The sequence below is a fragment of the Balaenoptera physalus genome (genome assembly GCF_965194825.1).
Source record: "Balaenoptera physalus genome assembly, chromosome: 11".
Lineage (NCBI taxonomy): Eukaryota > Metazoa > Chordata > Mammalia > Artiodactyla > Balaenopteridae > Balaenoptera > Balaenoptera physalus.
The window spans coordinates 81,131,595-81,156,534 of record NC_138896.1 but is presented as its reverse complement, the minus strand read 5'-3'; the positions used below and the strand labels follow the sequence as shown (position 1 = coordinate 81,156,534).

General features: G+C 44.5%; 2 protein-coding genes across 20 annotated transcripts in view; one reads left to right on the top strand and one right to left on the bottom strand.

Moving 5' to 3' along the window:
• LOC309637522 (uncharacterized protein) overlaps positions 1-24,940 on the bottom strand; it is a 759,578-nt gene that overhangs the window by 28,920 nt on the left and 705,718 nt on the right. The window contains exon 7 of one of the 3 annotated variants that reach the window (XM_082412430.1): positions 1,456-1,847. The exons of the other annotated variants lie outside the window; for them this stretch is intronic. Within the exon in view, the coding sequence (XP_082268556.1) occupies positions 1,778-1,847 (70 nt within the window). The 3' untranslated portion in view covers positions 1,456-1,777. Of the gene's footprint in view, positions 1-1,455; positions 1,848-24,940 lie in introns of those variants that run through there. 3 annotated transcript variants of the gene reach the window in all.
• The window catches only part of FHIT (fragile histidine triad diadenosine triphosphatase), a 1,480,075-nt gene that overhangs the window by 1,394,211 nt on the left and 60,924 nt on the right, over positions 1-24,940 (top strand). The gene's annotated exons all lie outside the window — the stretch shown is intronic.

Genomic DNA, 24,940 nt, shown 5'->3' with positions numbered 1-24,940 from the left:
CCACAACAGGGGACTCAAGACACCTAGCAGTCCTCCCAAATCCAGAGCCTGTAAGGGAAGGACGGTTCTTTTGCTAACCCAGTAGGCCACATTGTTAACAGGAGTTGTATCCCATAGAAGATCTATGTTTAAACTCTAAGAAGCAATGGGGAAAAAAAAGAAAAAAACCCCACAGCATATGGAACTGTTTCTATACCACTTCAAGTCAACAGAGACAATATTTTAAAAATAACCAGGAGAATTCTCCAGGATGTTTCTTTTTATCTCTGTCTCCTCTGCATTGCCATTTTTACTGATTCTGACACAAACGAATCATTGCAAAAAAATAAGAAGTTGAGGGCTGATCTCAGATACGTGCTGATGAGGCGTCTAGTTTCTTGCATGGGGGGCTTGCTGCGGAGGAAAGCATTCCTGTGCATCCCCCCAACTCCATTCAGGTGAGCAGCTCTGTTCCGGGAGGAGGTGGCTGGGCAGGCGTGATCTCACCACGTAACGTCCTGTGTCCACGGGAGCCAGAAGTCTGCGCAGTCATGTCTGTGGTGCTCATGTAAGCAGATCTGTTTGCTTTAATAAAAGCACATTTTACTTCTTATACAGGGCTCCCAGGCTGTGCTGGAGAATGTTTGAATGGGAAGCACATTCCCATCCCACTCCCCACCCGACTCCAAAGAAAGAAAAACTCTTATTTTTGAGATTCAAAAGAAGACTTTGAGGAGATCAGATTTCTTCCTCTTGGGCTATTATTTAGCTGTATGTTGCTGTGAATGACTCACGGTGTCAAGGAGACAAAATGCCACCCTCTTCTTTGGAATCTGGTAAGGGAACCTGGTATTTAGCAGCAGCTAAATACCAGACAGAGATTCCTTCCACATCAGAACGGGCCGGTGAAGTCACCGCACTTAGAAGCAGGCAGCCTCACGTATTTATGCTCTCAAACCTTGCATGTGCTGTGTTCTTGGGGCGGCTGCACAAGCTGAATTGCGTGTCTGCAGCAGTCACACGTGTGTGTGCTAGGGCGGGAGGTAAGCTGGTCCGAGGCGAATACTCCTTGTACTTAAAGCAGGGCAAAGTGCCAGAGGTTGTTACCCTGCTTTGAAGTCTTCTGTCTCCCTCTTTGGAGTGGATCAAAGGCCTTTTTTATCTCTTTCCAGAATTCATACAAGCTCTTAACACAGTGCCCTCCTCGTGGTATGTCTCCCCTGCTATCACAATTCCCCTCCCCGCCAGCTCAGGATCCTAAGGGGGGGGGGCTGTCCACACTCTCATCTGTATGGCTCCTCCCCCCTCCCTTCTGCCTTTGCTCCTTCCCCCTCCTTTCCTTGCCTTTTTTGGAATCCCCTAGAAGCTCTCCGCCTCAGCTTCTGGTGGTACTGGCTCTCTGAAGCACTCTGCAGCCTCATTTCTTGCTAGTAAAACAAGGACTATTAGATTTCTTATTCTTTTTGTTTTTTTTTTTTTCTTTTCTGTTTTTAAAGAAAGGGGAGTTTGGATTGGAGAGAAAAACTGCTGTGAATAAAACCAATGAAAGTGGCATCACAAGTTGCTTTGGAAGCTGACGTGAATGTGAAACAAAGGTTTTTGGTGCCTTTCAAAAGCTGGAGGATGATTTCTGGTACCGCTCCTGTGGTAGCTCCAGAACTTGTCTGTCTTCTGACACCTAATGCTGTAGTAGCCACGGTGCAGGAAACCGTACCAAAGCTGCTCTTCTTGGGCAGTGCTCAGAGACCCGTCCCCCACCTGTTTGGCAGGCAGTGCAGAGAGACGGGAAACCACAGTCTTACAGGCCAGGTTCTGTTGCCAGCTGACTTTCCTCGTAACCCCGGCACAATCCCTCTGGGACAAAGAACCTGCAAAATAGGAACACTACCAGCCCACACAAACATTTCAGCTAAGTTCAAATCTTAAAGGCTCAAGGCAACTAGTTTTTAGAAAACAGAGGATCTTATAGATGGTAATTTAGACGATTAATGCAAAAACACCATCTGCTAAATCTCTGATCTGTGAAGACTCTGGGGTCTGCAGAGAACGCAGGCAGTGTGTGTGTGGAGCCGTCTGCACCTTTCAGCCGGATCCCCGGGAATCCTTCTCACTGAAAGACCAGTGATCGGGGTCACGTCGGTCCAGTTCCTGTGAGTCCATCCCCAGCCTTGAACAAGTGCTTTGCAAGAGACCCTCTGTCCCACCCTGGTTTTCTCACTAGAATCCCTGTCATCCCACTGGGGGGCGGGGTGTGCTGATTTTCTAAAGCTCCCCAGAGCATTCATTCAGCAAACATTTCCTGAGTGTAAACCAATTGCCAATCCTTGAGGGGGGTGTAAATGTGAACATAGGGCAACCTGCCCTTAAGACAGGGAATACAGTTCAGGAGAGGGTTAAGATTGGCGTATTAGGAAGGGCATGATGGCTACGGAACTTTGAAGAAGACCGTTTTCTTACCCTGTGTGTTTGTCTAGCACTTTATTATCTCTGCCCCAACCTTCTAGCGTGAGTCAGTGTTCTACTTTCCACCTCTTATCACTGCCTGAAAAAAATACACATTTAGATCACTGCAATGGCTGTTATTGTTTCCACTGGTAATAATAGGTGAGCATGATCCCAGGATTTTTCCCCAGGACTTCAGAACATCATGTGGAGTATCCCTTCCTCCTTTTCAAATCACACCAAGGAAGGAACCCACAGACTTATAAACCTAAGTCCACTGTGACCGCTGTTCTTGTTGCCGTTTAAATTTTTAATGAAAGCAAAAGGACTGCATCAAATAAGCAGCAGTCATATTGAAGATGACAACATGCTAACAGTTGAGTGCTTACCACGTGCCAGGTGTGGCATTCATGTCTTTACACTCATGATTTCATGTCATCATCCCGGCAAGCCTGGGACCTAGGCCTCGCTGTCCCCATTTCACAGATGAGGAAACTGAGGCACAGGGGGATTCGCTGACTTGCCCGCCGTCTCACAGGTATTCAGTTTGCAGCCAAGCCTGTGCTGTCAATCTCCGTGAAACACGGCCTCCCAGGTACAGGGCTGACACACAGACTGGGCAGGCCTTTGCTGTTGTTTGTTCAGCAAGACGTGCTCAACAGGCAAGTGGGTTTGCCTTCACGAGAACAGTTAGAAATGGCAAAATGGGACTGCCCTGGCGGTCCAGTGGTTAGGGCTGCATGCTTCCAATGCAGGGAGCACAGGTTCGATCCCTGGTCAGGGAATTAAGATCCCACATGCCACGCAGCCAAAAACTAAAAAAAAAAAAAAAAAAGAAAGAAAGAAAGAAAACACCAAGGGGGAAAAAAAAAAAGAAATGGCAAAACGTTTTCTGGTATGCTCTGAGAGGATGGCATACTTTTTCATGGAGGCGACTTGTCTCACTCTTTCTCCTTGACTTGGGCTGAGGCTTCTTGTGAGGACGTATTCCTTTTCTTCCCGCAATGGTCTGGACTCCAGCTCCAGTCAGAATTTAACAGACAGATGAGAGCTCGTCCCCAGGCAGTCAGCAAAGCATGTAACAGACCTGGACATACTGGGAATGGCCCCGCTCCCGGTTTTCACCCAGTCCAGTTTCTCTGAAGCAGACTAAGCACAGCAATCCACGTGGGATACTCAGCGCAGTACCCACATCTGGGGAGTGTGCAGCAAGCAGCCTCTATTTGCATTAATAGTCCTGCTCTAACCTCATGAGCAGGAGCTCGTGTCATTCTAGGGCCTAATGATCTGAAATGCTTTTTCATATTTATTCCCTCACAACCACGGTAGGCTTTGTGAGACCGGATGATACGTGGAGAGTCAGCAAAGGGAGCTAGAAAAGAAAAGGTGATTTCCCGTGGCAGGAAACCCAGAGGGAAGTGGGCTCCGGATTGGGAGCTCCGTGAGGGAGGGACTCCATTCCCAAGGTCCCGGCACAAGTCGGGTGCTCTGTACGAATTGAATGGATGGATAGGGGAAGAATATTATTTTTAGAGCCAACGTGGCCTGGGAAAGAAACAGAACGTGCATGGGGACAGGGGTGGAAGTCTAGTCGGCCCCCCACTCCCAGTCACAAAGGGTCTCACATTTTGACTTTTGCTGATATTTCCATATGAGTTGTTATATGGTGTATGTGTGCTAAAGCGTTAACTTAAATACAGATATTCAGAAAATATGACAAAAATGTAAGCTTTGTCCTGACATGTCTTCGTTTTGTAAAATATCAGCAGCCTCAAGGATTGCCAGTGGGAAGGCCCTCTCTGGACCTCAGAGCCTGTCTTTCTGTCACCTCACTGGATGTAACTCTGACATCTTGGCCAACGCCAAGCTGCTGGCCATCATTTATTTCTTCCAGCTGTTTGGAAGATTCTGACTGGCTTGTCAGAAATACATAACAGACACGGAGCGTTCTCCAACCAGCCTGACGTTCTACCTCAGCTTCGCTTGGAAGCTTTGACTCCTTCCTTGAAATGGCAGCAGCACATCTTTCCTTTGCTCAAACCCTCCATGTGTAATTTGCTAAGGATAGCAGATTTCCCTTCCTGGAATAGTTCTCTGTGCTCAGTGTGGTGTGGGTAAGTGTGTGTGTGTGTGTATGTGTGTGCATGCGTGCACACGTGTGCGCACATACAGGAGGCGTATATATATTTTAAAATGTATTTTGCATGGAGGCCATTAAGATGAATCTGTCTTCCTTTAGGATTCCCAGAGACAGCTTGGACCTCAGGTCACTCACGAACACGCGAGTCCACCAATTAGCTACCCCCTTAGCGCCCAACAACTTACATCACAAAACCACAACTGAATTTGTGAACTCTGGTACCTCAATTACCCTCTCCATGGCCTAACCACACGCAATCCTGCAACAGTTGCTTCCACGTCTGGTTGTTGAGTAGCGTGTATCCCGAGTACTGCACCAGGAGGTAGGAATACAATGGGGTACAAGGCCTATATGGGTCCCTGTCCTTCGGTGTTTACATGTTCATGGGGAAGACAGGCTTCCCCCCTCTCCTCAAAAAGACCATCCAAGTAAATAAGAATATCTATGGTATTGCAAAAGGGTCAAAGAAAATCCTGCCTCATATGAAATTCTTCACCTCCCTCCCAGTTTATTCTTAATTCCTTAAGCTCTAAAATCAACCTTCATGCTCTAAAGAGTACCTCCAAATCCTGGCTCTATCCTCTCTCAGAAATCCATGAATTTGGATCCCACATTTGTTATTAACTAAGGGTTCCAAGAATTACTTTTCTCTTCCCACGCTGTGCTCTCTGGGAGCAGGCTGACCCGCCTCTGTGAGCTGGAAGAGAAGCGTGGGAGGGCTAAGCCTCCGTGCAGACCTCATCGAGAGCCAGAAGCCATACATTTGCTAAGTGTAAATATGCAGGCGATGTCGCAGGCCTGAGACGCAGAGCCACGTGCAAGTGTTAAAATAAAATAAGGTTGACAGTGCCACTTCACCAGAAAGAGGAAGTGAATTCGATGTTACGAAATGCTTATAAGCCTAGGGAGTAAGGTGCTCAAAGACAATTACCAACTAAACATTTCATTAATGAAATAATGATTAATTATAATCACTAATTAAAATGCAGGATTATGCTGTTGGTTTTGAGCATTAACAGGAGTAATGACATTACCATTTTTAATGGAATTCCAGGAACAAAAATTATAGCAAGTCACAGAAAAGATATGGCTTGCAAGTGTGATTAGGAGTTATTGTGAAACCCAGGGGCATGGAATTTTCCCTGCTGGTGAACTTAAGTAAGTTTAATGTGGTGTAATTTAATTACTAAGCATAGTTTTCTCCTCAGTGGGAAGAGATACCAGGTTTATGCTTTAAAGAACAAAAGGAAGAATGTAAATAGCTATGGGTAATGATTGGCTACTAGCAGGAAAAATCAAAGAGTATTTAGCTGTCTTTTGCATAATATTTGAGGGTAGATGCATCCTGGCTCGGCTGTAAATTTTATTTAATTAATGCTTGGAGGATTAACAAGAAAGTAGCTGGTGCAGACAGGGAACAGTAGTGCTGTCAAGTGTATCAGGAAAGTGAATTTCCATAGGAAGGACATCTCCGCTGAATAATTAATGCTCGGGACTTTTCATAAATGTCAAATTCCCACAGGAAGCGGGAACTTGACCCTCAGTAATAAACCACTTAGGATTCATTAAACATAAGCATCGTTCTTAAACTGTTTGCCATGGCGTGTGAGCTCATCCATAATGCAATATGTCCGCCTGAGCTGCAGGGTGAAAACGCCCAGCACTGGCTTTTGGGTGCCTGGAATTACCCTGGTGTGTCTGTTTCTTTCTGCCTGGCTCAGCTCTAGCCCTTCCAGGGGAGCTCTCACTTCCCTTTCATTGTTAGAAGGCCAAGATCAGTCCACCATCAAGCAAGAAAGCTCTCGTTTGGCTCTTCCATAGTAAATGTGGGGAGGGGCTCAGACCCTCTTTAGACCTTCTATATCAGGGTTCCTCAATTTCAGCACTATCAACCCTCAAGGCCAGACCATTCTTTGTTGTTGGGGGCTGTCCTGTGTGCATTGTTGGATGTTTAGCAACATCCCTGACCGCCGCCCACTAGATGCCAATAGGAACTCTTCACCAACCCCCGCCCACCTCCCCCCCGCCCCCCCAGAACTTTGACAATCACACATCTATCCAGATATTGCCAGATGTCCCCTGGGGGGCAGGATCACCCCTGGGTGAGGACCACTGTTTATGGAACTTAAGTGCGTCCTGTAACGGGGATCAGTGAGTGGGAGACAAGGCCTGCCATTGAACTGGGCCCGAAAGGCTATGGAAACCCAGAGCCCCGGTCATCTTCACAGCATAGCCATCCGCAGGACCAAATGCGTCTTTGCTCTTAAATAACATCGACTGCCCCGATGGATCACGGCCGCAGTCATTGTGCCATTAAAATCAGAACTACTCACTCCGGTGACCCAGGGATGCCTTGTAATCCGCTTCATGCAGAAATGACTGCTTCCTTTCCCTTATGCATTAAAATGACTGGTGCTCTGAGCAACCGCCACTCTTTCTTTTTCCCCTCCTGAGATTAGGGTGGAGGGAGGGCACACACGAGCTCACCCGTGGAAGATTTTTCTCAGACTGTTTCTAAAGTCTGAAAACAAATCACAGAGGCGTTTTTCTTTTAATAGAATATAGATTTGATTTCTTGACTTAACAAAAAAACATACTTTTAATTCTGTCTGGGCATGCAGGATTCCCACACACTGACTAAAAAAGGACACGTGAAGCTATTTGGAGAATTGCTTTGTCTACACGTAAGCAGAAGCTGATTTGACTAATGATTTTTCTCCTCTTTGATTTTTGCTTGAACCAAAATGAGCAGTGATTTCTTGGCACCCTAGAGCCGTCACCTCTGCATTCTGTAAATAAAGAAGATTTGACATGTTCAGCGTGACCATGGCAATGGGTGACATAGTGAAGCAGGGCGACCTGGAGGTGCGTTGAGGGCAAGTGCCGTAGTAATTGGGCACAACCATTTCACATCGAGAGCCTGAGATTGGTCAGTTACTGGAGACCCTAAGGGGTTCTGATTTTATCCGATGACGGTAATTCTACTTTTGCCTGTCGCTAACTCACACTCTGGCTTGAGGGTGGGCCATGGTAAGAAATGGTTTTTCCCGTATTCCACTTTCAACAGACATGCTTTAAATTAACCAACCACAGGCAGCTCAGGACTCAGAACCAGGGAGTAAAAAAGTCTACTTGGCTCAAAACCTCAGTAAGTCTTATTAATTCAGAGCGTAGAAAGCTTACACATGCTAATTACCAAAACTACTAATTAGCTTTAATTATAAGCTTGGAAGGAAGTTGAAGTGTGTTGCATTTGATAGTGCTGTTGACCTTTTCAGTGTACTTTGGCGGGGAGGGTGGAGAAGCAGAAAGGAGGTGTTTTACACAATTCATCAGAGAGCAATTAATTTAGGTCTTCTGATGAATATGCTAGAAATTCACACATCTATGCATCTCAGAACATAAAGGCATTTTAATAAAGCCTTACCAGTGTCAACTCAGACTGCCCAGCCAGTCAAGAAAATGTACTCATTTTGTGAGTGATTTCTTATTCTGTCACTGTTACAAATCAAGGGGTAGTAGGTTGGGTCCAGCCAGATGGATGCTTTTATACTGAAGTCATAAATAAGAAAGGGGGCTGGCTGTGACTGACTTCGGAGGGTCACTGACAGGAGCTGTTCTTGTAGACATTTGATGAGATTCTCAGAAACGTGCCCCATGCCAAAGTCTGGTAATCCTGTCCCCGTGGACCTCTCACCTCAATCTTTTTTGTCACTCTCTGTGAGCCCCTGCAGCCAGAAACCACTCGGATGTGGCTGGGATCCTCTGTGCTGTTTTATTTACGGCCAGACAGCTCTGCATCCACTGTTCCCATGAACGCAAATGATGATGCTTTCAAGGACCACCAATGCAGCCTTTCACACCCTAGATAAATGGAGCCCTCCTCGGGCCCCAGGAGCTGTCTCACAAACCTGGGGAGACGCCCGCAGCAGTCTAGCATCTGTTTGCCTTGCAGTAACATGTAAACCCTGAGTCCCTTATCCTCTGGATTTGAAGATTCTTTTGTTTGCCTCTAATCTCTCAAAACTGACGTGTCTCTTAGTAACCACCAGAGGGATCCCATATAATGTGATAAAAGTTAAAATCAACATGGAGGAATCACAGCTCAGCCAGCGCAGTGCACACTTGCCTCTGAGGTCCCGGTCTGTCTCTGGAAAATGAGAAGGGGGCACAAAGGATGAGCAGTGAGGGACAAGACTCTGCTTGACAGCCTAAGGGAAGGGATCCCGAAGAGGGAGGAGCAGATGTGAAGACAAAGGGATCCGAGGGCCAATCCTTCTCTTCACCAGGAAACAAACAGAACAACCAGACAAATAAAATGAGTCCTGGTCCGCAGAAAGAAAGCACTTTTTAAGTCAGTGGAACTGGACACTATACTCGTTTCTGAAGCTCTGTTCAGAGGTTGAACTCCAAATATAATGAGATTGCATTTTAAGGGCTAATGTCTCTTCCATTTTTAAAATAGGTTTGAGCAATTGTATAAAAGAGGGAATCGGGAGTGTTCTATATAGTTTGCTAGGGCTCCTGGAACAAATTACGACACACCGAGTGGTTTAAAACAGCAGAAATTTATTCTCTTTGAATTTTGGGGGCTAGAAGTCCAAAATCAGGGCCTCAGCAGGGCCATGCTCCCTGTGAAGGCGCCAGGGAAGAATTCCTCCTTGTCTCTTCCTAGCCTTCGGTGGTGCCTGGCAATCCTTGGCCTTCTTGGCTTATAGCTGTACCACTCCAGTTTCTGACTCCATCTTCATACGGCCTCCTTCCCTCTGTGGGTTTCTGTGTGGCTCCAAATCATCCTCTCTTTATAAGGACACTAGTCATTGGATTTAGGTCCCAGCCTAACCCAGTGTGACCGCATCTTAACTAATACATCTCTAAAGACCCTATTTCCATACAAAGTCACATTCTGATGTTTCAAGGAGACACGAATTTTCCGAGGACTCTATTCAGCCCAGTACGCATTCCTTAACTAATTTTTTCTTTTTTTAAAAGAACTTTTCAACCTGTGGTCCTAGTTGAAAGCAGAACTTTCAAAGCAGGGCTGATACTCTTGTTCTAAAATGATTTCCAGGTCATGGATGAAATCTATTATCACCACCTGGAAAGTGATACTTCCGTGATCCCCTTAGATTCCCCTCTCTGATTTTCTCATCCAGCTTCTCAAACCTATCGCCTGTCCGCTAAGCTGTTGGAAGGCTTGCGTCAGAGTGTTTCTAGCGGCTTTTGTGTGTGATGGGGTGTTGCCTCCTGAGCAGCTGAAGACAACGCTGCTACCCTACAGTCCCTGTGTAGCTAATTGTATTGCCCTTGCTGCCGGGTTTTTTTTTTTTTTAATTATTAGCACCTTTAATTATTATTTATTTATTTATTTATTTTGACTGTGTTGGGTCTTCGTTTCTGTGCGAGGGCTTCGTCTAGTTGCGGCAAGCGAGGGCCACTCTTCATCGCGGTGCGCGGGCCTCTCACTGTCGCGGCCTCTCTTGTTGTGGAGCACAAGCTCCAGAGGCGCAGGCTCAGTAGTTGTGGCTCACGGGCCTAGTTGCTCCGCGGCATGTGGGATCTTCCCAGACCAGGGCTCGAACCCGTGTCCCCTGCATTGGCAGGCAGACTCTCAACCACTGCGCCACCAGGGAAGCCCCTGCTGCCGGGTTTTATAGATGATCCCTGAGCTTATTGGGCCAAATCAGGGCACTTAGAACTCAGACGATCCTGGTTTATTCCTGCTCTTAGTACACACCTGGCTGCACTCACGGCCAACTGAAACTCCAGACGAGCTCAGCAGACAGCTAGCTGTACATTCAGGTCATACATGCTCAGGTGAGAAGAAGATTGTCCGCAGTGTGCCAGGCAAATAGGCAAACAGGTGTCAACAGAACAGGCGGTGGGAGGCGAGTGTCAGGAGAGGAAGTCAGCAGGAGGAGCGGGGTTTACTAGGCCTGTGGTTCATGATACGGCAGAGGACAGAGTCGGGGTGGTGATGAGGGAGGTCATCCCCGGGGGGCTTGTCACAGAAGCCCTGACTAGCCATCCTTTCTCACCTACTTCTTGGGCCTGAGTCCCCACCACGTAGGCTTCTAGCCTCGGCCTGAACTCAAGTTTCATGGAACTCAAACTCACTACCCAGCCCCCTTTCAAAGCACACAGCTCTGCAATTCTAGATATAAGAATATCGGCTTCCCCAGACACCAAAGGCCACTTATTATATGATTCTGTCTGTATGAAATTTCCATAATAGGCAAATTGACAGAGACAGAAAGCAGAGTCGTGGTTTCCAGGGTCTGGAGGGAAGGGGCAATGGGGGATTACTGCTTAACGGCTACAGGGTTTCCCTTTGGCTCATGAAAACCTTCTGGAACTAGATAGTGGTGATAGTTGCACAATATTGTGAATGTACTAAATGCCACTGAGTTATATACTTTAAAATGGTAAAAATGGCGAATTTTAAGATATGTGTATTTCCCCACAATTTAAAAACAAACAAAACAAACCTTCCTTGCGATCCACCCACTGGTTCTGTATTTGCCTCATGAAACCAAACTAAGGTCTAATTCCTTGTCCATGGGGCCACCTCTTAAATGTCTTTTTCTCCTGCATCTGCAGGCACCGTTATGCCCCTGTATCTCTGCTTTTCTAGACTAATCACCCTGTGCCCTTCACTTGTTCATCTTTGAAGTCCCTTGTCCAAGGTGGGTAACTTCCACTAGATGTACCCCCTTTTTCCATTGCTTTTCTGAAATGATGGTGCCACTGGGGTTTACTACTGCTGCTATGAAACATGGCCAGCATATGTTATGGTGGGATAATCGCCTGCTTTGGCCTGGGACTTAGGATGTCTGGGTCTCAGCCTGAGTCCTGACTCTAACTCACTGTGCATCCTTAAAAAAGTCAGTCAGCCTCTCTGGGCCACAATTTCTTCACTTGTAAAATGAAAGGACCTCCAAAGTCTGTTCTACCTCTCAAACTTTATATCCTGCTATCTTGCTCTGGACCTTATTCCAGGTGATGGCACCCAAGAGTGAATTCCTGTTTAGCATCGATGCTGCACTCCTCGTCCTTCCCGAGCTGAAAGTTAACTGAAGTGCTGCATCTTTCTCGCCAGCCTTAAGCTAGATCTTCCCGCTTGCCCACCCCAAATGTATGATATCTGATTTGGGAGGACCGATGAAAGATTCACTGGGACTTTGATTAAATCCCATACAATTAGATATAGCACAACATTCCACAATATAATTTTAGATGTTCGTTGCAACATCTAGCCTATTTATATTCCTCTTATTTTGCTGAGGTCCAAACATCTCTGGAAGTCCTCAAGCAGGTCCCTGTAGAGTTTTGGATAGCAGGGGGTCACAGCCAGAGCCCAGGATGGCCCAGTGGAGACCTTCTTCCTGGTGTTCTGCCCATCCCCCCCAGCCCTGTTTATGACGGTGCCATAGGGCTTTCTGAAGGTCTTTCCTTTGTCTTTATCTCGAGATGGGCGTGCACGTGTGATCTGGTGGTCTGTGTTTGATTTTGTTGTTGTTTCTCCAGTGGTGAGTTGGGTCAGTTCACCAGGAGAACATTCTCATATTCCATAGCTACATCTGGGCCTGCCTGCCGGGGATGTATATCGTTTCCAGTCTGCAGTAACTCATTTGAGGCAACAGTGACTGTGTACGATGGGACAGAGGCAAGTGGACAAAATGTCACATTGGTAGGAAATGCCTCTGGGGATCTAGAAGCGCCACATTAAAAGTTCTGATGTAGCTGTGACCAGTCTAAATACAGAAAGAACATACAGCTTGGGGGTCCCAGAGCTGAGTTTGGTTCCGTCAGTTTACAAGCACTGTTGCCATAGCCAAGCTTTTGGCCTCTCTATGCCTCAGCTACCGTATCTGTAAAGTAAGGGCTCTCTTGCGGCTTCACTGAGACCTAACTCTCTACTGAGTATGGTACTCCGTATGGTACTCTTCAGATATTACTCCCACTTCCACTCCTCTCTGATAGATTTTAAGGATCATGTGAGATAATCTACATGAATATGAATGTTACAGAACCCAGGAGTCATGTTGTTATCTGGCACCAGGGGTAAAGGGTTGAGTCAACATTTAGGCCTCTCTCTAAGCTCTGATCCTTCTCTGATCCCCTTGGAAAGCAAGAAGCACTTTTTTTCCATTGGCAACAACCCTAGAGGATTTATATATTGTATCATGGAGAAAAAGAGCAAAGGGAAGGGTGGAGTACATGCCTGGAGGGCTGGGGTGGTAGCAGGGGTGGGCATGTGTGGTGTTAGGTGCGGAACACTGCAAGCAGAGTTAAAATGGTGTGACCTTGGACAGGTCTTCTCCTTCACTTTGGATCTCCACGTTTCATCTGCAAAATGAATTGCATTAAATCACCTTTAATAGTCCTGTTGGAAATAGCAAAGTTGGGGGCAAGAATCACCCAAACACCTGGTCCAGTGTTTGACTAGCCTTCATCTCTTTTTTCACAAGTTCTGGGAGGGTAAGTGCTCACAGGGCGTGGAATCATACAAAGGGATGCTCTGAGTCTTTGATTCCATGCCCTGTGCAGACTCCCCCTGCTCCCAGCTAGACAAAGGAGGGCTCGCTCTTCTACTAGAGATGGTTCCAAATGCTGTATAAACAAAGCACATAAAATGGTCTCCTTAGCTCAGTCCCTCCATAAGCCTACACCAGAGTCTAACATTAGATCACTCCAACAGCAAGGGAATACCACTCCTGACAGAGCCCCCAACCTGGGAGAGAGAAAAAGAGTCGTTTTCCCAAATGCCTAGAATACAGCTGACCTTGGCAGTTCACTCCAGCCTTTCTAGGCTGGGGCAGCCCTGCAGATCACCTGCCTTAACCTGTTCCTGGGAGAGAGAGTCAGCAAAGAGGAGCTCAGCGACACCAAGATGGCAGTGCCTTCTTCCTCAAGGGAAAATCCAGCCATGTGGGATAAGAAGACAGATATTGACCCTACAAGGCTGTGGTGTAGGAAACGTATGGCCCATTACATTTCTTCAAACTTGACCAACCCACAGCATCCCTGCCTGGATTTGAGTGTGGGAGTGTGAGAAGTTGTGAGCCCCTCTTGTGGTTTCTATGATTTCCTTCTTTCCCTGAAAGAATCAGAGACAAGGGTATAACCTGATGTGATGGTCACTGTGCAAGACGTCTTTGAGGCCCTTCCCTGCTCAAGGACACAGAATCTTTCATGAATAAAGCCACACCAGTGAAGAATGTGCACATCTTGCCCGATGCCAGGCTGCTACTTAGAAATGCTTGAAGACCTCGCCCTGACAATCAGTCCCCGTGTACATTCATCACTACTCAGAATCTGTGTGTCCTGGACTGTCAGGTTTCTTGTTCCTCCTTTCATTCTGATATATTTTTTCTTCTTCTTCTTAAAAAAAAAAAAAAAAAATCCTTTCTTTGAGCTGTCCCTTGCTGAAGCAAATAGGGAGTTACTACGTGGCAGTCTCCTGGAGGCTGTTGTGCTCAGGCTTGGTTGTCCAAGGCAACTGATAAAAAGAAACGTGGGGAACAAAGCCCCTTTGCTTTATTGGGTCACCTTTGATAGCTTGAAAGGTCAAGAACTTCTTTACTTAGCAGGGTCTCCAGCTGACTTTGCTAAGTGATGAGCAAGGTGGATATTCTCTTTAGAAGCCTGACATCCTTCCACCTTTGTTCATATGCAAAGTGTTTTCTTAAAGCTGGTGCCTTCGCACATCCTTCCACTCTAATGAGACCTGTGCCACTGCCCAGTTCATTCAGGGACTGTTAATGCAGCAGGAGGCAGTGCACACGGCTCCATCAGTGAAGGCGCTGCCGCTCGCCCGGATGAGAGCGTCGCGAATGCGCCACGAGATGGCTGGGAATCCCACACCTTGACCGCCCGGTGCACGCCATTAAGGCCATCATTCTGGGGTCTTCTTTCTATCCCTACAGCTTGGGAAGAATTGATCCAGTTCCCTGTCTATAAATTGGAAGGAATAGCCTAGACTCTTGACTCTAATTCAAATCATTAATGTGTTGAGCTGTCAGTTGGATGAGTGGGAGGGAAGGTTATGTGTTTTGTTGGTTTTTAAATGTAATGGAAATGTAAGTGCTGAGTTTCAGGATGAAAGTTTATGGTCCTTCAACTAATATTCATCCAGTGCCTAGTACACGTGAGCCATGCTGCTAGGCTGGGCTAGGGAAGTCACAGGGCAAGAACTGCACCCAAGATGTGCTTTAAGGAGGGTACACTCTAATAGGATACGTAAGACTTGTATCCATATTATCACAGGCCAAGAAAGAAAGTGTTAAAAGAAACAGATAAAGGCTGTCATTTCCGAGGAGTAATTCTTTCTCTCTTTTTCTCTCTTCTTACTGCTTTCTAATTCAGGCCACCGTTCTCTGTCCCGGGGATTATAGCAATAGTGACTTAACTGTTTTCTGGTCCTCACTAAGCAGCACCTACTTTGTCCTGGGCAGTGGGAGGGCGGGAACACCAGATATATAACAGGTTCCTATCTGGGTAGAGAGGCAGAGATAAAGTACCTCCAAAATAATAATCCGCGGCAAACTGTGTTCCAAGGCCTCAAACACACCTGTCCAGAGGGGCCAGCCAGTAGCAGTGAGTGAAGAGAAATGGGCCAAGGATAAGTAGAATTGAAAGAAGATTCTTAGAACTAGAACCAACACTTTCTGTCTAAACAGGGCAGTGGTTACTTAGCTACAACTCATTATTGCCAAGCAGAAAAGGGGGGCTAGGGCCACTAGATACATAGATATTTTGTGTAAAGTCTCTCAGTCTGTGAGTACTGACAATTATTTTTAAGTCTTTCAAACTAGGATAAGCCACACAAAGCATTCAGAGGGCCTGAGCTTGCCTGGAGCCTGCCATTTGGCAAACTCTGGTGTACACTGTGGGGAATGTGGAAGAGACATTCAGGACAGCCAGGAGTCTCTGGGGAGACTTTGTGGAAGGAGGGGCATTTGTAATGGGTCTGGAAGAATGGACAGAGGCAGGACAAGGGTTTTCCAAGTAGAGGGAAGAGTGAGCAAAGGTATGGACCTGGGAACCTTGGAGGTTGTGGTCAGAAAAGGCCAAGGACCCTGGTCACTGGAGTCCAGGGTATGAGCAAGGATCAGGGGACCAGCCGTGGAACCTCTACGATCATGCATGGAAAACGCCTGGTGCTGTATCTGGCATTGATACAGAATATTTAATAAATGTTGGTTCTTCCTTCTCTTAAGAAGTTTGGACTTCATTCAGCTCACTGTTATTGGGATACCTTGCCAGTGCACTAAACTCTTTGGAGATAAAAACGTTAGTGTGTTACTAAATGTGAATTTTGTTTTGCAGAAAATACAGTACCATATCTGAATTAATTATTACCATTTAAAATAGTTCATTCCTTAACTCCCTCCTTTGCTTTGCCCACAACCTATTCAGTTCCTTTGTTTGGCAGAATTCTGAAAAATGTGTGTCACCCACTACTGAGATTGTTCAGCCCCTGATGTATTTGTGTTGATTTGTTTCTGGTGGTAGCTTGTCCTAAAATGTGTGTCACAAGCAGGTATTGTATGATAAAATTGTTGTGTAGTGAATGCTCTGTGTGGAACTCAGAGGAAAACCCAGATTCAGTGATTAACAATGCCAGAAAATTCAAGTAACTGGTCATTGTTCAAATAACAGTGCTATTTCTCTTTTGTGGCCTTTTAGATTTTTGTTGCCCTAAAATTCCATTTTATTGGGAACCCATTTTTCCACCTGGTCTTTCTTGACAGGGTTTTTACCTACTTTAAACAGTTTCTAATTAAAATTCTGTATTTCAAGAGTAAAAAAACATCTTTTTTAAAGATTGTTTTCACTTATTTATTAAGACTACATATTCTGAAATGTACAAAGAAGAAAATAATCATCTATGTTCTTTCTCACGACCCAGAATTAACCACAGTTAAGCTTGTGGCAGATTTGCATTTGTATACAGTCTTTTGCAAAAAAAAAAAGTCATTCTTGATTTTGTGAAAAATAACAAATCTATCATAAAAATTTGTTGAAAAATAATAAGGTACAAAAAAATTAAAGACAAACATTTTTGTCCTAACATAATTATATAGGGTGTGAATCATTTCAGACAGCTTTGTATGCATTATAGGTAAAAGGATGGATGCTTCCTGTAAGTTTATGGGATTGCTGTGAGGCTTAAGTAAGCATATAAGTAGCACAGGGCCTGGCACAGGGCGCTCAGTCAGCATTAGATCACAGTAGTTTGTAGTGAGCTACAAATAAGCAGGTACAATTGTGTGATTCTAGAGGGTAACTTCTGTACGGCATTTAGTGGAAGTCTAGCATTCAAGTTGGACCCCAGACTTCAGGGTCTCCCCTTCATCCCCAGTTGCAAAGAAATATTCACCACCTCTTTGTGGTAAACTGGGAAGGGGGAGATGACCTTGAGTCACGATGTAGCTCTGCCATTTCTGAACTGTGTGATATTAGATGAGTCACTCTGAGCCCCTATTTTCCCGTTGGCAAGATGTGAAGAGTTCTGCCAGCCTCCCAGGATCCTTGGGAATTTCATGAGTGGATGCAAGGAGAGTTCCGGGGACGGAGGAGGTCACCAAATGTTAGTCCCTCTTCTCCCCAACTCTCTCTCTCCCCTCCCCTTTCTCTCCCCACTACCTCTCCACCCCTTTGCTCAGCAACTGGAATTTAATGCTCAGCAACTGGAATTTAATTCAGAAAATGCTGACCAAGTCCTCTCAGTTACCTTTCAGACCCCTCCTCTTTCCTGAGGATCCCTCCCATCCTGATCCTGGGGTTAATGAGTATTGATTGTGACACTTGTGTTCGGCTGTGGCCCAAGAAAGGGTGCACGGGCTGGCTGCCGCTGGTTAACAGCTCAGCTGAAGACAGGAAGCAAATTAGCTGTTAGAAGGTGGTCCTTCACACCTGAAATTCCTTATAGATTTAAACCCATTTGGAAAATGCATCTGTAACTCTATGAGCCAGACTAAAAGCCTGGGCCACTTGGTGAGAAATCCATTTTGCATAGTGATTAAAAAGTCTGCCACTGCCTAGTTCTTTGAGCTTTGCTAAAATGTGCTATAGCTTCTTTTCGCCGTAAAGCAGGTGTCAAGTGAAGACTTTGTGTGTGTTTATGATCATTATATTGTATTAAAGAGTCTCACTGAGTTCCAGAATGAGAACAAGAATGCCGCATATTCCTCTACCTGCAAAGCAATTAAATTATTGTCTGAAATGTTTATAGCTCACAACCAGTAATCAGCTTTTAGTCTGAATAGGGGACATGGTGTTATAATCCTGTGCTTTGCTGAGAGGTTCATATTTAGCACTTGCATTTGATAATTTAATTTAAATAATACTGAGAGAGCACCGTCACACTGCTTGGCAACTGACAGAGTGATAGGAAAGTATGCAATGCACAAACTGTTTTTTGGCAAATAATTTTGTATTCCTGAATGTTTTTTACTTCCTTGTTATTAACCTCTGCTGCCCTCACTGAATAAACTAGAAAATGGTAGTAGCCTCTAAAGTCTCAAGTATTATATCTCCCTTTGTTCCTTTTTTCCTCTTTCCATGGAAACAATATCTGAGCAATCTCCAAATTTCCATGAGATTGTGAAAGGCCTGCAGTGAACCATTAAAAAAAAAAAAAAATCCCCCCAAAGCACTTTTTTCTTGCAAGATGCCTTTATGTATTAGAGATCAATTTTCTGATAAGATTCTCTGCTCCAGAGAATATTTGGTAATTTTACAAAAGTAAGTACTTGCCATGGGAACAGTGAATCCCAAGTTAATGCCCAGTAATATCACAAACGAAAGGGAATAAATTGTAGAAATGATCTCTTCTCTCCAACATCCCCCTTCAAAATAAAGTTTATTGGATGATTCCAGAATTTTCTTTTACAGGACTTCCCAGCTATCAAATTTCTTTGTAGGAATTGTTTGCTTCAGGGCAACATGTCCCAATTGGTTTCCAAATATGAATCCTTAGTAACGACTTCACATTGTTGATATTTCTACCTTTTCTCTTCTACTTCCCCTGTACAAAAAAACTCACCCAGATTATTCCCATCTCTTAGTGCCCTGAAGAGTATAGGCCTTGAGAAAGGAAGTGCATGAGTTCTACCGTTAGTTGTTGTTTTTTTTTCTTCTTAAGATATTTTCCCTCCATTTTGCGTGGTTTTATAAACTTACCCAAAATGATCTGCCTAAGCCTTCTCAGGCACCAACTCTTGATCAGAAGTCAGGAAAGTCCAATGAAGCTGTTCATTTTGACTGGGCCTCCCTGTTTCCAAGACCTGCCTTGTCACCAGAAATGCTGACTGCTTGCAAATGTTGCACATATATCAGCCTATATGCACCTTCAAAGGAAGACCCTTTTACTATAGGATGGAATTTTCTGACAGATGTTGTTTAAAACTGAGTAAAAATTAAAATAAATAAAAATATTTTAGTAGGTTTCCTAGTGTTTCTAGTTTCACTAGGAATCTTTCCAGCAAAGGAAATGGAGTAATGGTAGAGATGTGCGTCTTCCCTCAGGCTGATTTAGATTCAGCATGACTGGCCATGAATACGCTTTCTGAGTGCACACCAGTGTAGCTGGGGATTAGCAGAAGCCTCCATCCCATTCATATTTGAAATGTGTCCTGAGACATACGGGCTTGAATCTGTGCAAATGCCCTTTGAGAGGGCTCCCTTTCCACAAAAGAACAGGCCTTCCTCTCTGCCAGCCACAGTACTAGACATTTTTCATCTGTAGTCTCTTAGGAATCTCCCAACAACCACAGATTCCATCGATCCCCATTTTCCAGATGCTCAAATTGAAGAGGAGAGAGGTGAGATAACTTGCCATGGTCACACTTTTGGGAGCAGAGGAGCCAAGATTAAATGCAGGTTTTTCTATTCCAAAATCCCATGCTCATTGCATGCCCTAACATGCTCCAGCCACTACCTCTTTGTGTATATCAGCAGATGTCCTGTTAGTGTATAAAGTTGTTAGGTGTATCTGTGACCTTGGCCTTTGATCAGTTTCGATCACCCCTCAATCCTTGTCAATGCTGGCACATTTGACTATGAAAGCAGTTGCTAATACCCAAGTAGCACTGATGCCGCCATATACAGGGACTTGTGTGTTTCAGTAACTTACAGAATCATAGGATTCCTGTGGTGAGAGAGTGAGCTGTTACTTTAATTTTTTTCCCCTCCCAGGATCTAGCTCAGAAATGACCCAAATCACATAATACTATACTGGAGTCTGCTTTACTTCATCTTGATCTCTACCGTTAGTGACTAAGTTAATGAAATAGAGGTGATAAAGTATCTCTGAGCAGTGTAGACACCCTTCTGTGTCTTGGCTCTTTCGGAGCTGTTTCAGATGTCCTAGCTATTGTATGGGGGGTTCGATATTATCAACCAAAGAGAGGACTTGAGAGAGGGATTTTGATTTGGTTGGTCATGAGTCTGGCATGTTTCCCAGCAGAGAGGCGCTGAGAAATGGAGCCATAGCGTTCAAGAGGCGATCACCAAGACACAGCCTGTGGGGGGCTGTGAGCAGTGATCCAGGCACGTTTAATATACTGCTCTTGTGGTAGTAAATGTGCAGGGTTTTTACAGGAACGGGACTGATAAAATCCTGAGAACGTGGAAACTTTATCATAGCAAATGTAACGATTTTCATTTGTTTTAAATCCGTGATTAGTTCTGTTAGTAAAAATGTCTACTTAAGCTATTTAAGACACACACTAAAATTCTCTAATATTAATTTTATGGAAAAATTCCAACAGAACTATGTTAGTTTTTCCCCCATTAAGGTAACATTATGGACTTTTAATGGAGCTCGCAGCTATAATAGTTTTTATTGACCTAATTATTAAATGAATTAAAATCTGTCTCAGTGTCTTTACAATTATGTAATAGTGGCATCAGAGGGAGTGCTGTGGTTGGTTACTGAGGGATTAAAAAAAAGAGAAACCCTGAAAAACACCTCCCTTATATATTTGTGCTTCATTTGAAAGGAAAGATAAATAATACTTTAGTTTCATCGAATGTATCTGCCTTTAACTATTTAGGAAATTTATAATATCAAAATGATACTTTGTGGTGAGTTATACTATTATACATGGGAAACTTCTGTTTTCTCTTCCTTGCCTGTCTCCTGTGCGTCTTCTCTTTTGGTGATTTGCAAAATTAATGTTAGAATTTTAGCAATGATATTAAATATAGCATGGGATCATTGAAGAGCTTTTTTATTTATTTTTTATTTTTTAAAGGATTTTCCCAAATCATTTCATTTTTTTTAAATCTTTATTTATTTATTTGGTTGCACTGGGTCTTAGCTGCAGCACGCAGGCTCCTTAGTTGCAGTTCTCAGGCTCCTTAGTTGCAGCTTGCTGGGTCCTTAGTTGTCGCTCACCAGCTCCTTAGTTGTGGCACTTGGGCTCCTTAGTTGCGGCAAGGGGACTCTTAGTTGCGGCATGCATGTGGGATCTAGTTCCCTGAGCAGGGATTGAACCCGGGCCCCCTGCATTGGGAGCACGGAATCTTAACCACTGCGCCACCAGGGAAGTCCCTGAAGAGCTTTTTTATAATTAGTTTTTAGTACAAAAGTAATGTGGTCAGTGGAGTAAACTGCAACTGTGCAGAGGGAGGAGAGTAAAATATCAAATCCTACTTTCCAGAATGATCATTGCTAAAAGCTTGAGGAAGCTGTAATGATCAATTTTAGCACTTTTATATTTGACATTTCTTTGGTACAGATAACACATGTGTGACACACACACCTCTAATCCCCTCTCCCTGTCCCAAAGCAGACATTACTAAGGGATTGCCACACCCTTTCTCACTGAGAACAGTGCAGCTTGGGATCTCTCTCAGCCTGTGCTTCAGGAAAACCTGTCTAATAGTATTCGATGTGGGAATTGTAACCTACTCTGCATTCCTGATAATCACTCACAATTTATAAAATATTTTCATAGACATATACATGTGAATTTCATTTATTAATCAAAGAAATTCTGTGAGAAAGGGATGAGGATCTTCAGTCTTATTCAGCAGGCACAAACCCAAGACTCAGTAAGGAAGGGACTAAATCAGGGCACAGAGCTGGTAAGATGTAAATTAGAATGAAAAGACACAGCTCCTGACTCCTGGTCTATTCATCATTCTGTCAGTTTTTCATTCATTTTTTCTCCAGAAGTACTCATTGAACTCTTTCTATGTGTCAGGCACAGAATATTCAGCAATGAGTCAGACAGCCATGGTCTCTTCCCTCAAGGGATCTCCATTCTGGAGGAGGAGACAGATAATAAGCTCACAAATAAATAAGATGATTTCATGTAGCAATGGATCGCATGAAGAAAAGAATAGAACTGTGGTGGTTTAGGGGTTTGCAAGGAAGGTCTCTTTGAAGATGGACATTTGAGCCAAGACTCAGAAGAAGGCACCACAATTTAAAATCTTGGGACAGAGTGTCCAAGACAGAGGAAGAGGAGCTGGTATAAAGGGTTTAGGATGGAAGGAGCCCCATGTGTTCAAGGGAAACCCACGAATGGGTCTGGGAGGAAGGAGAGAGGTAGGCTGGGCCCAGATTATGCAGGACCGTGGGAAGGGGTTTGGATTTTCTTCTCTCTTTATTGAACATGCATCAGAGAGCATTAAGCAAGGAGTGCTCACCCAATATACGTTGGGCGCAGAGTGGAAACACCACATCCTGCCTCCACAACAATGCACACCCAGTCAGTAGACATAGTTTTGTCTTGAATGCAAACTGGAGTGAACCGTGTCTTGCTGCAGGTGCACACTTCTACCCTACTGAACTCAGAGATGGTGTTCCCTGTCTCCATCTCTTCCCTGGAGCCATGGGCTGGAACATATCCAAGTACCAGGGTTAGGACCACAGGGCAGGACACTCAGTAGAGACGCTGATAGAGACAGAAATGCAGAGAAGCTCTCCGTGTGTTACACCAACACTTGAGCAACGCATGACTTCCTCAAAGGAGGTAGATAAACAAGCCTGTTTCAACTAGTAAGAGAAGGCACGCCTTTGCAGCCATCCTTTCCAACTGAATGTAGTGTTGTTCTGCTTAGTGGGGCGTCTCTTTACCCTTAGTCCTTAACACACAAACCCACCCTCACTGTACTGTTTTGCTTTATTTTCATCCCCATATCCTTTAGGAGGTAGCCTTATTTTAAATGAAAATAAGGAGAGCTATTATTGTCATTATTATTATCATCATCATTACTATTTTTTACAGTACTAGCAATTTGCTGAGTAATTACTATGCGCTAGGCACTTGCATTTGCGCTGCATCCCCACAACCCTGTGAGGTAGGTACTATTATTATGTTGTTTTGCAGATGAGGAAACTTAGCCACAGAAGGGTAAACTAGTGCTTACCCACAGTCATGCAGCTAGCAAGGGTGGAGTCCAGGAGTTTGTACAGAGTCTTTACTCTTAACCAACAAGTGACCCTCCCACTTAGTGTCAAAGGGAACAGTGTGCCTGAACTTTGGAGTAAATTGGGACTGGGTTTGAGACCTATCTCAGTTTCTTCAACTGTAAATTTATGATGGCACTGAACTCAAAGGGTTTTGGTGAGATTAGGTGAGATATAAATAAAGCATATAGCAGAGAGCCAAGCACACAGCTAGTGCTCTACAAACCATGTCCCTCGGGCACTAATCCTCGGGGCCCTGAGAGGGAAGCTAATAGCCGTGCTATCATCGTATGGGACCGACCCTTGAGGGGATTAAGGAGGCCATGTGTGTAAAGCACTTAGCACACAGCCTGGGGTTTTCCTAGGCTCTCTGTAAAAAGTGATGGCTACTCTTGTTTACCTAAGACCAAGTGGTGGCTTGAATGTATAACACCCTTTGCAAATCAGAGTAACAGTTGGGGAAAACATGTTCATCTGTCTTCTATATTTTCATTTCTGAAACGGGAATGGGCACCGTTATTGATAACGTGAGTTTGTCTGAGATCAGTTGCGGTAATGCTAATGGGCTGGCACATTTCTAACGCTGTCTGATACTGTTTCAAGGAAGCCATTTGTGCTGTAATGGGAAAATTTAGTGCGAGATCTTTAAAGGAAAGTCTAACGTGTAATACTTAAAGTCAACTTCTGACAAGAATATATTCTAGAGAATTGCAGATGTTCTCAAAGCACGTAATATTTCTCTAAAAAAACTGTGATATTTATCTGATAGAGCATCTGGTATGATGAGGGGTGCAAAGTTTCTTTTTCTCATTGTTAAAAAAAAAAAAATTTTCTGCCTAAGTCCGTGCAAAACACCCAGCATATGGATGGGGCAGGGAGATTCATGGATCCCGAAACTGTGGACCATGTTAAAAGGCTCCCCAAGGGCTCCCATGCATGTGAAACCCAGTTGAGAAGTACTACGGGCTGTACCTGTCCCACTCTCGGGGATGCTTTGTTGTAGGGCAGGCTAACAAGCGCTGCTAGACCCGGAGGAGGAACCAATGACAATCGCAGACACCACTGGGCTTTTGCCCTCTGAAGTCACATTCCCATCAGTGAAAAATAGAGAATGGTGTCATCTTTCAAATGAGGCAGTAAGACAAGCACTTCATAGATTTTCATAAATTTGAATCAACTGTTTCTTGTAAAGGCCTGTCCTCTCATGAGACCAAGGTCATGCACATCCTGCATTTCCTCAAATTATCCTCTGGCAATTGCTCTGAAGGAAATCTTTATTGAATTCTTGCAACAACTGTGCTTTTGGGAAGGTGGCATGGGACTGGGAGGTGAGGGTTTGATGAGACTGGTCTGGAAGCCAGGAGGCTTGGGTTCTTGCTGCCACGTGACCTTGGGCAAGGTTTGGCTCTCACCGTCACCTAGGGTAAAATGAGGGACGTGGACAAAGTTCCCTTCAGCTATGACACTGTGTCAGTGCCATCTCTGCCCTTCCTGTCTTGAGATTAATGCTTGATTTGCACATTTTTTTCTGGCTTATAATAAAGAAAAGGTACTTCTTTATTTGGCCTGCAAATTTCCCTACATCATTTTTTTTTATTCTTTTTCTTTTGAGTTTTATTTTATTTATTTTTTATACAGCAGGTTCTTATTAGTTATCTATTTTATACATATTAGTGTATATATGTCAATCCCAATCTCCCAATTCATCACACCACCACCACCTCCGTACATCATTTTTAATGATCACCCAAAATAGAGGTCCTTTCCCTGGAGTCCCCAGACAGACCCTGAAACTAGATGCAAAAGCTTGAGTATAGGTGAATATTTAAGGGGCAAGGGAAACCTTTATGATTTTCATTTATTTTCTCTGCCAGGCACTGAGCTCAGTAAAGGAAATGAAATGGGGATCTGAGTAGACATAGTGCCTGACCTCCCAGAGCCTTCACTGT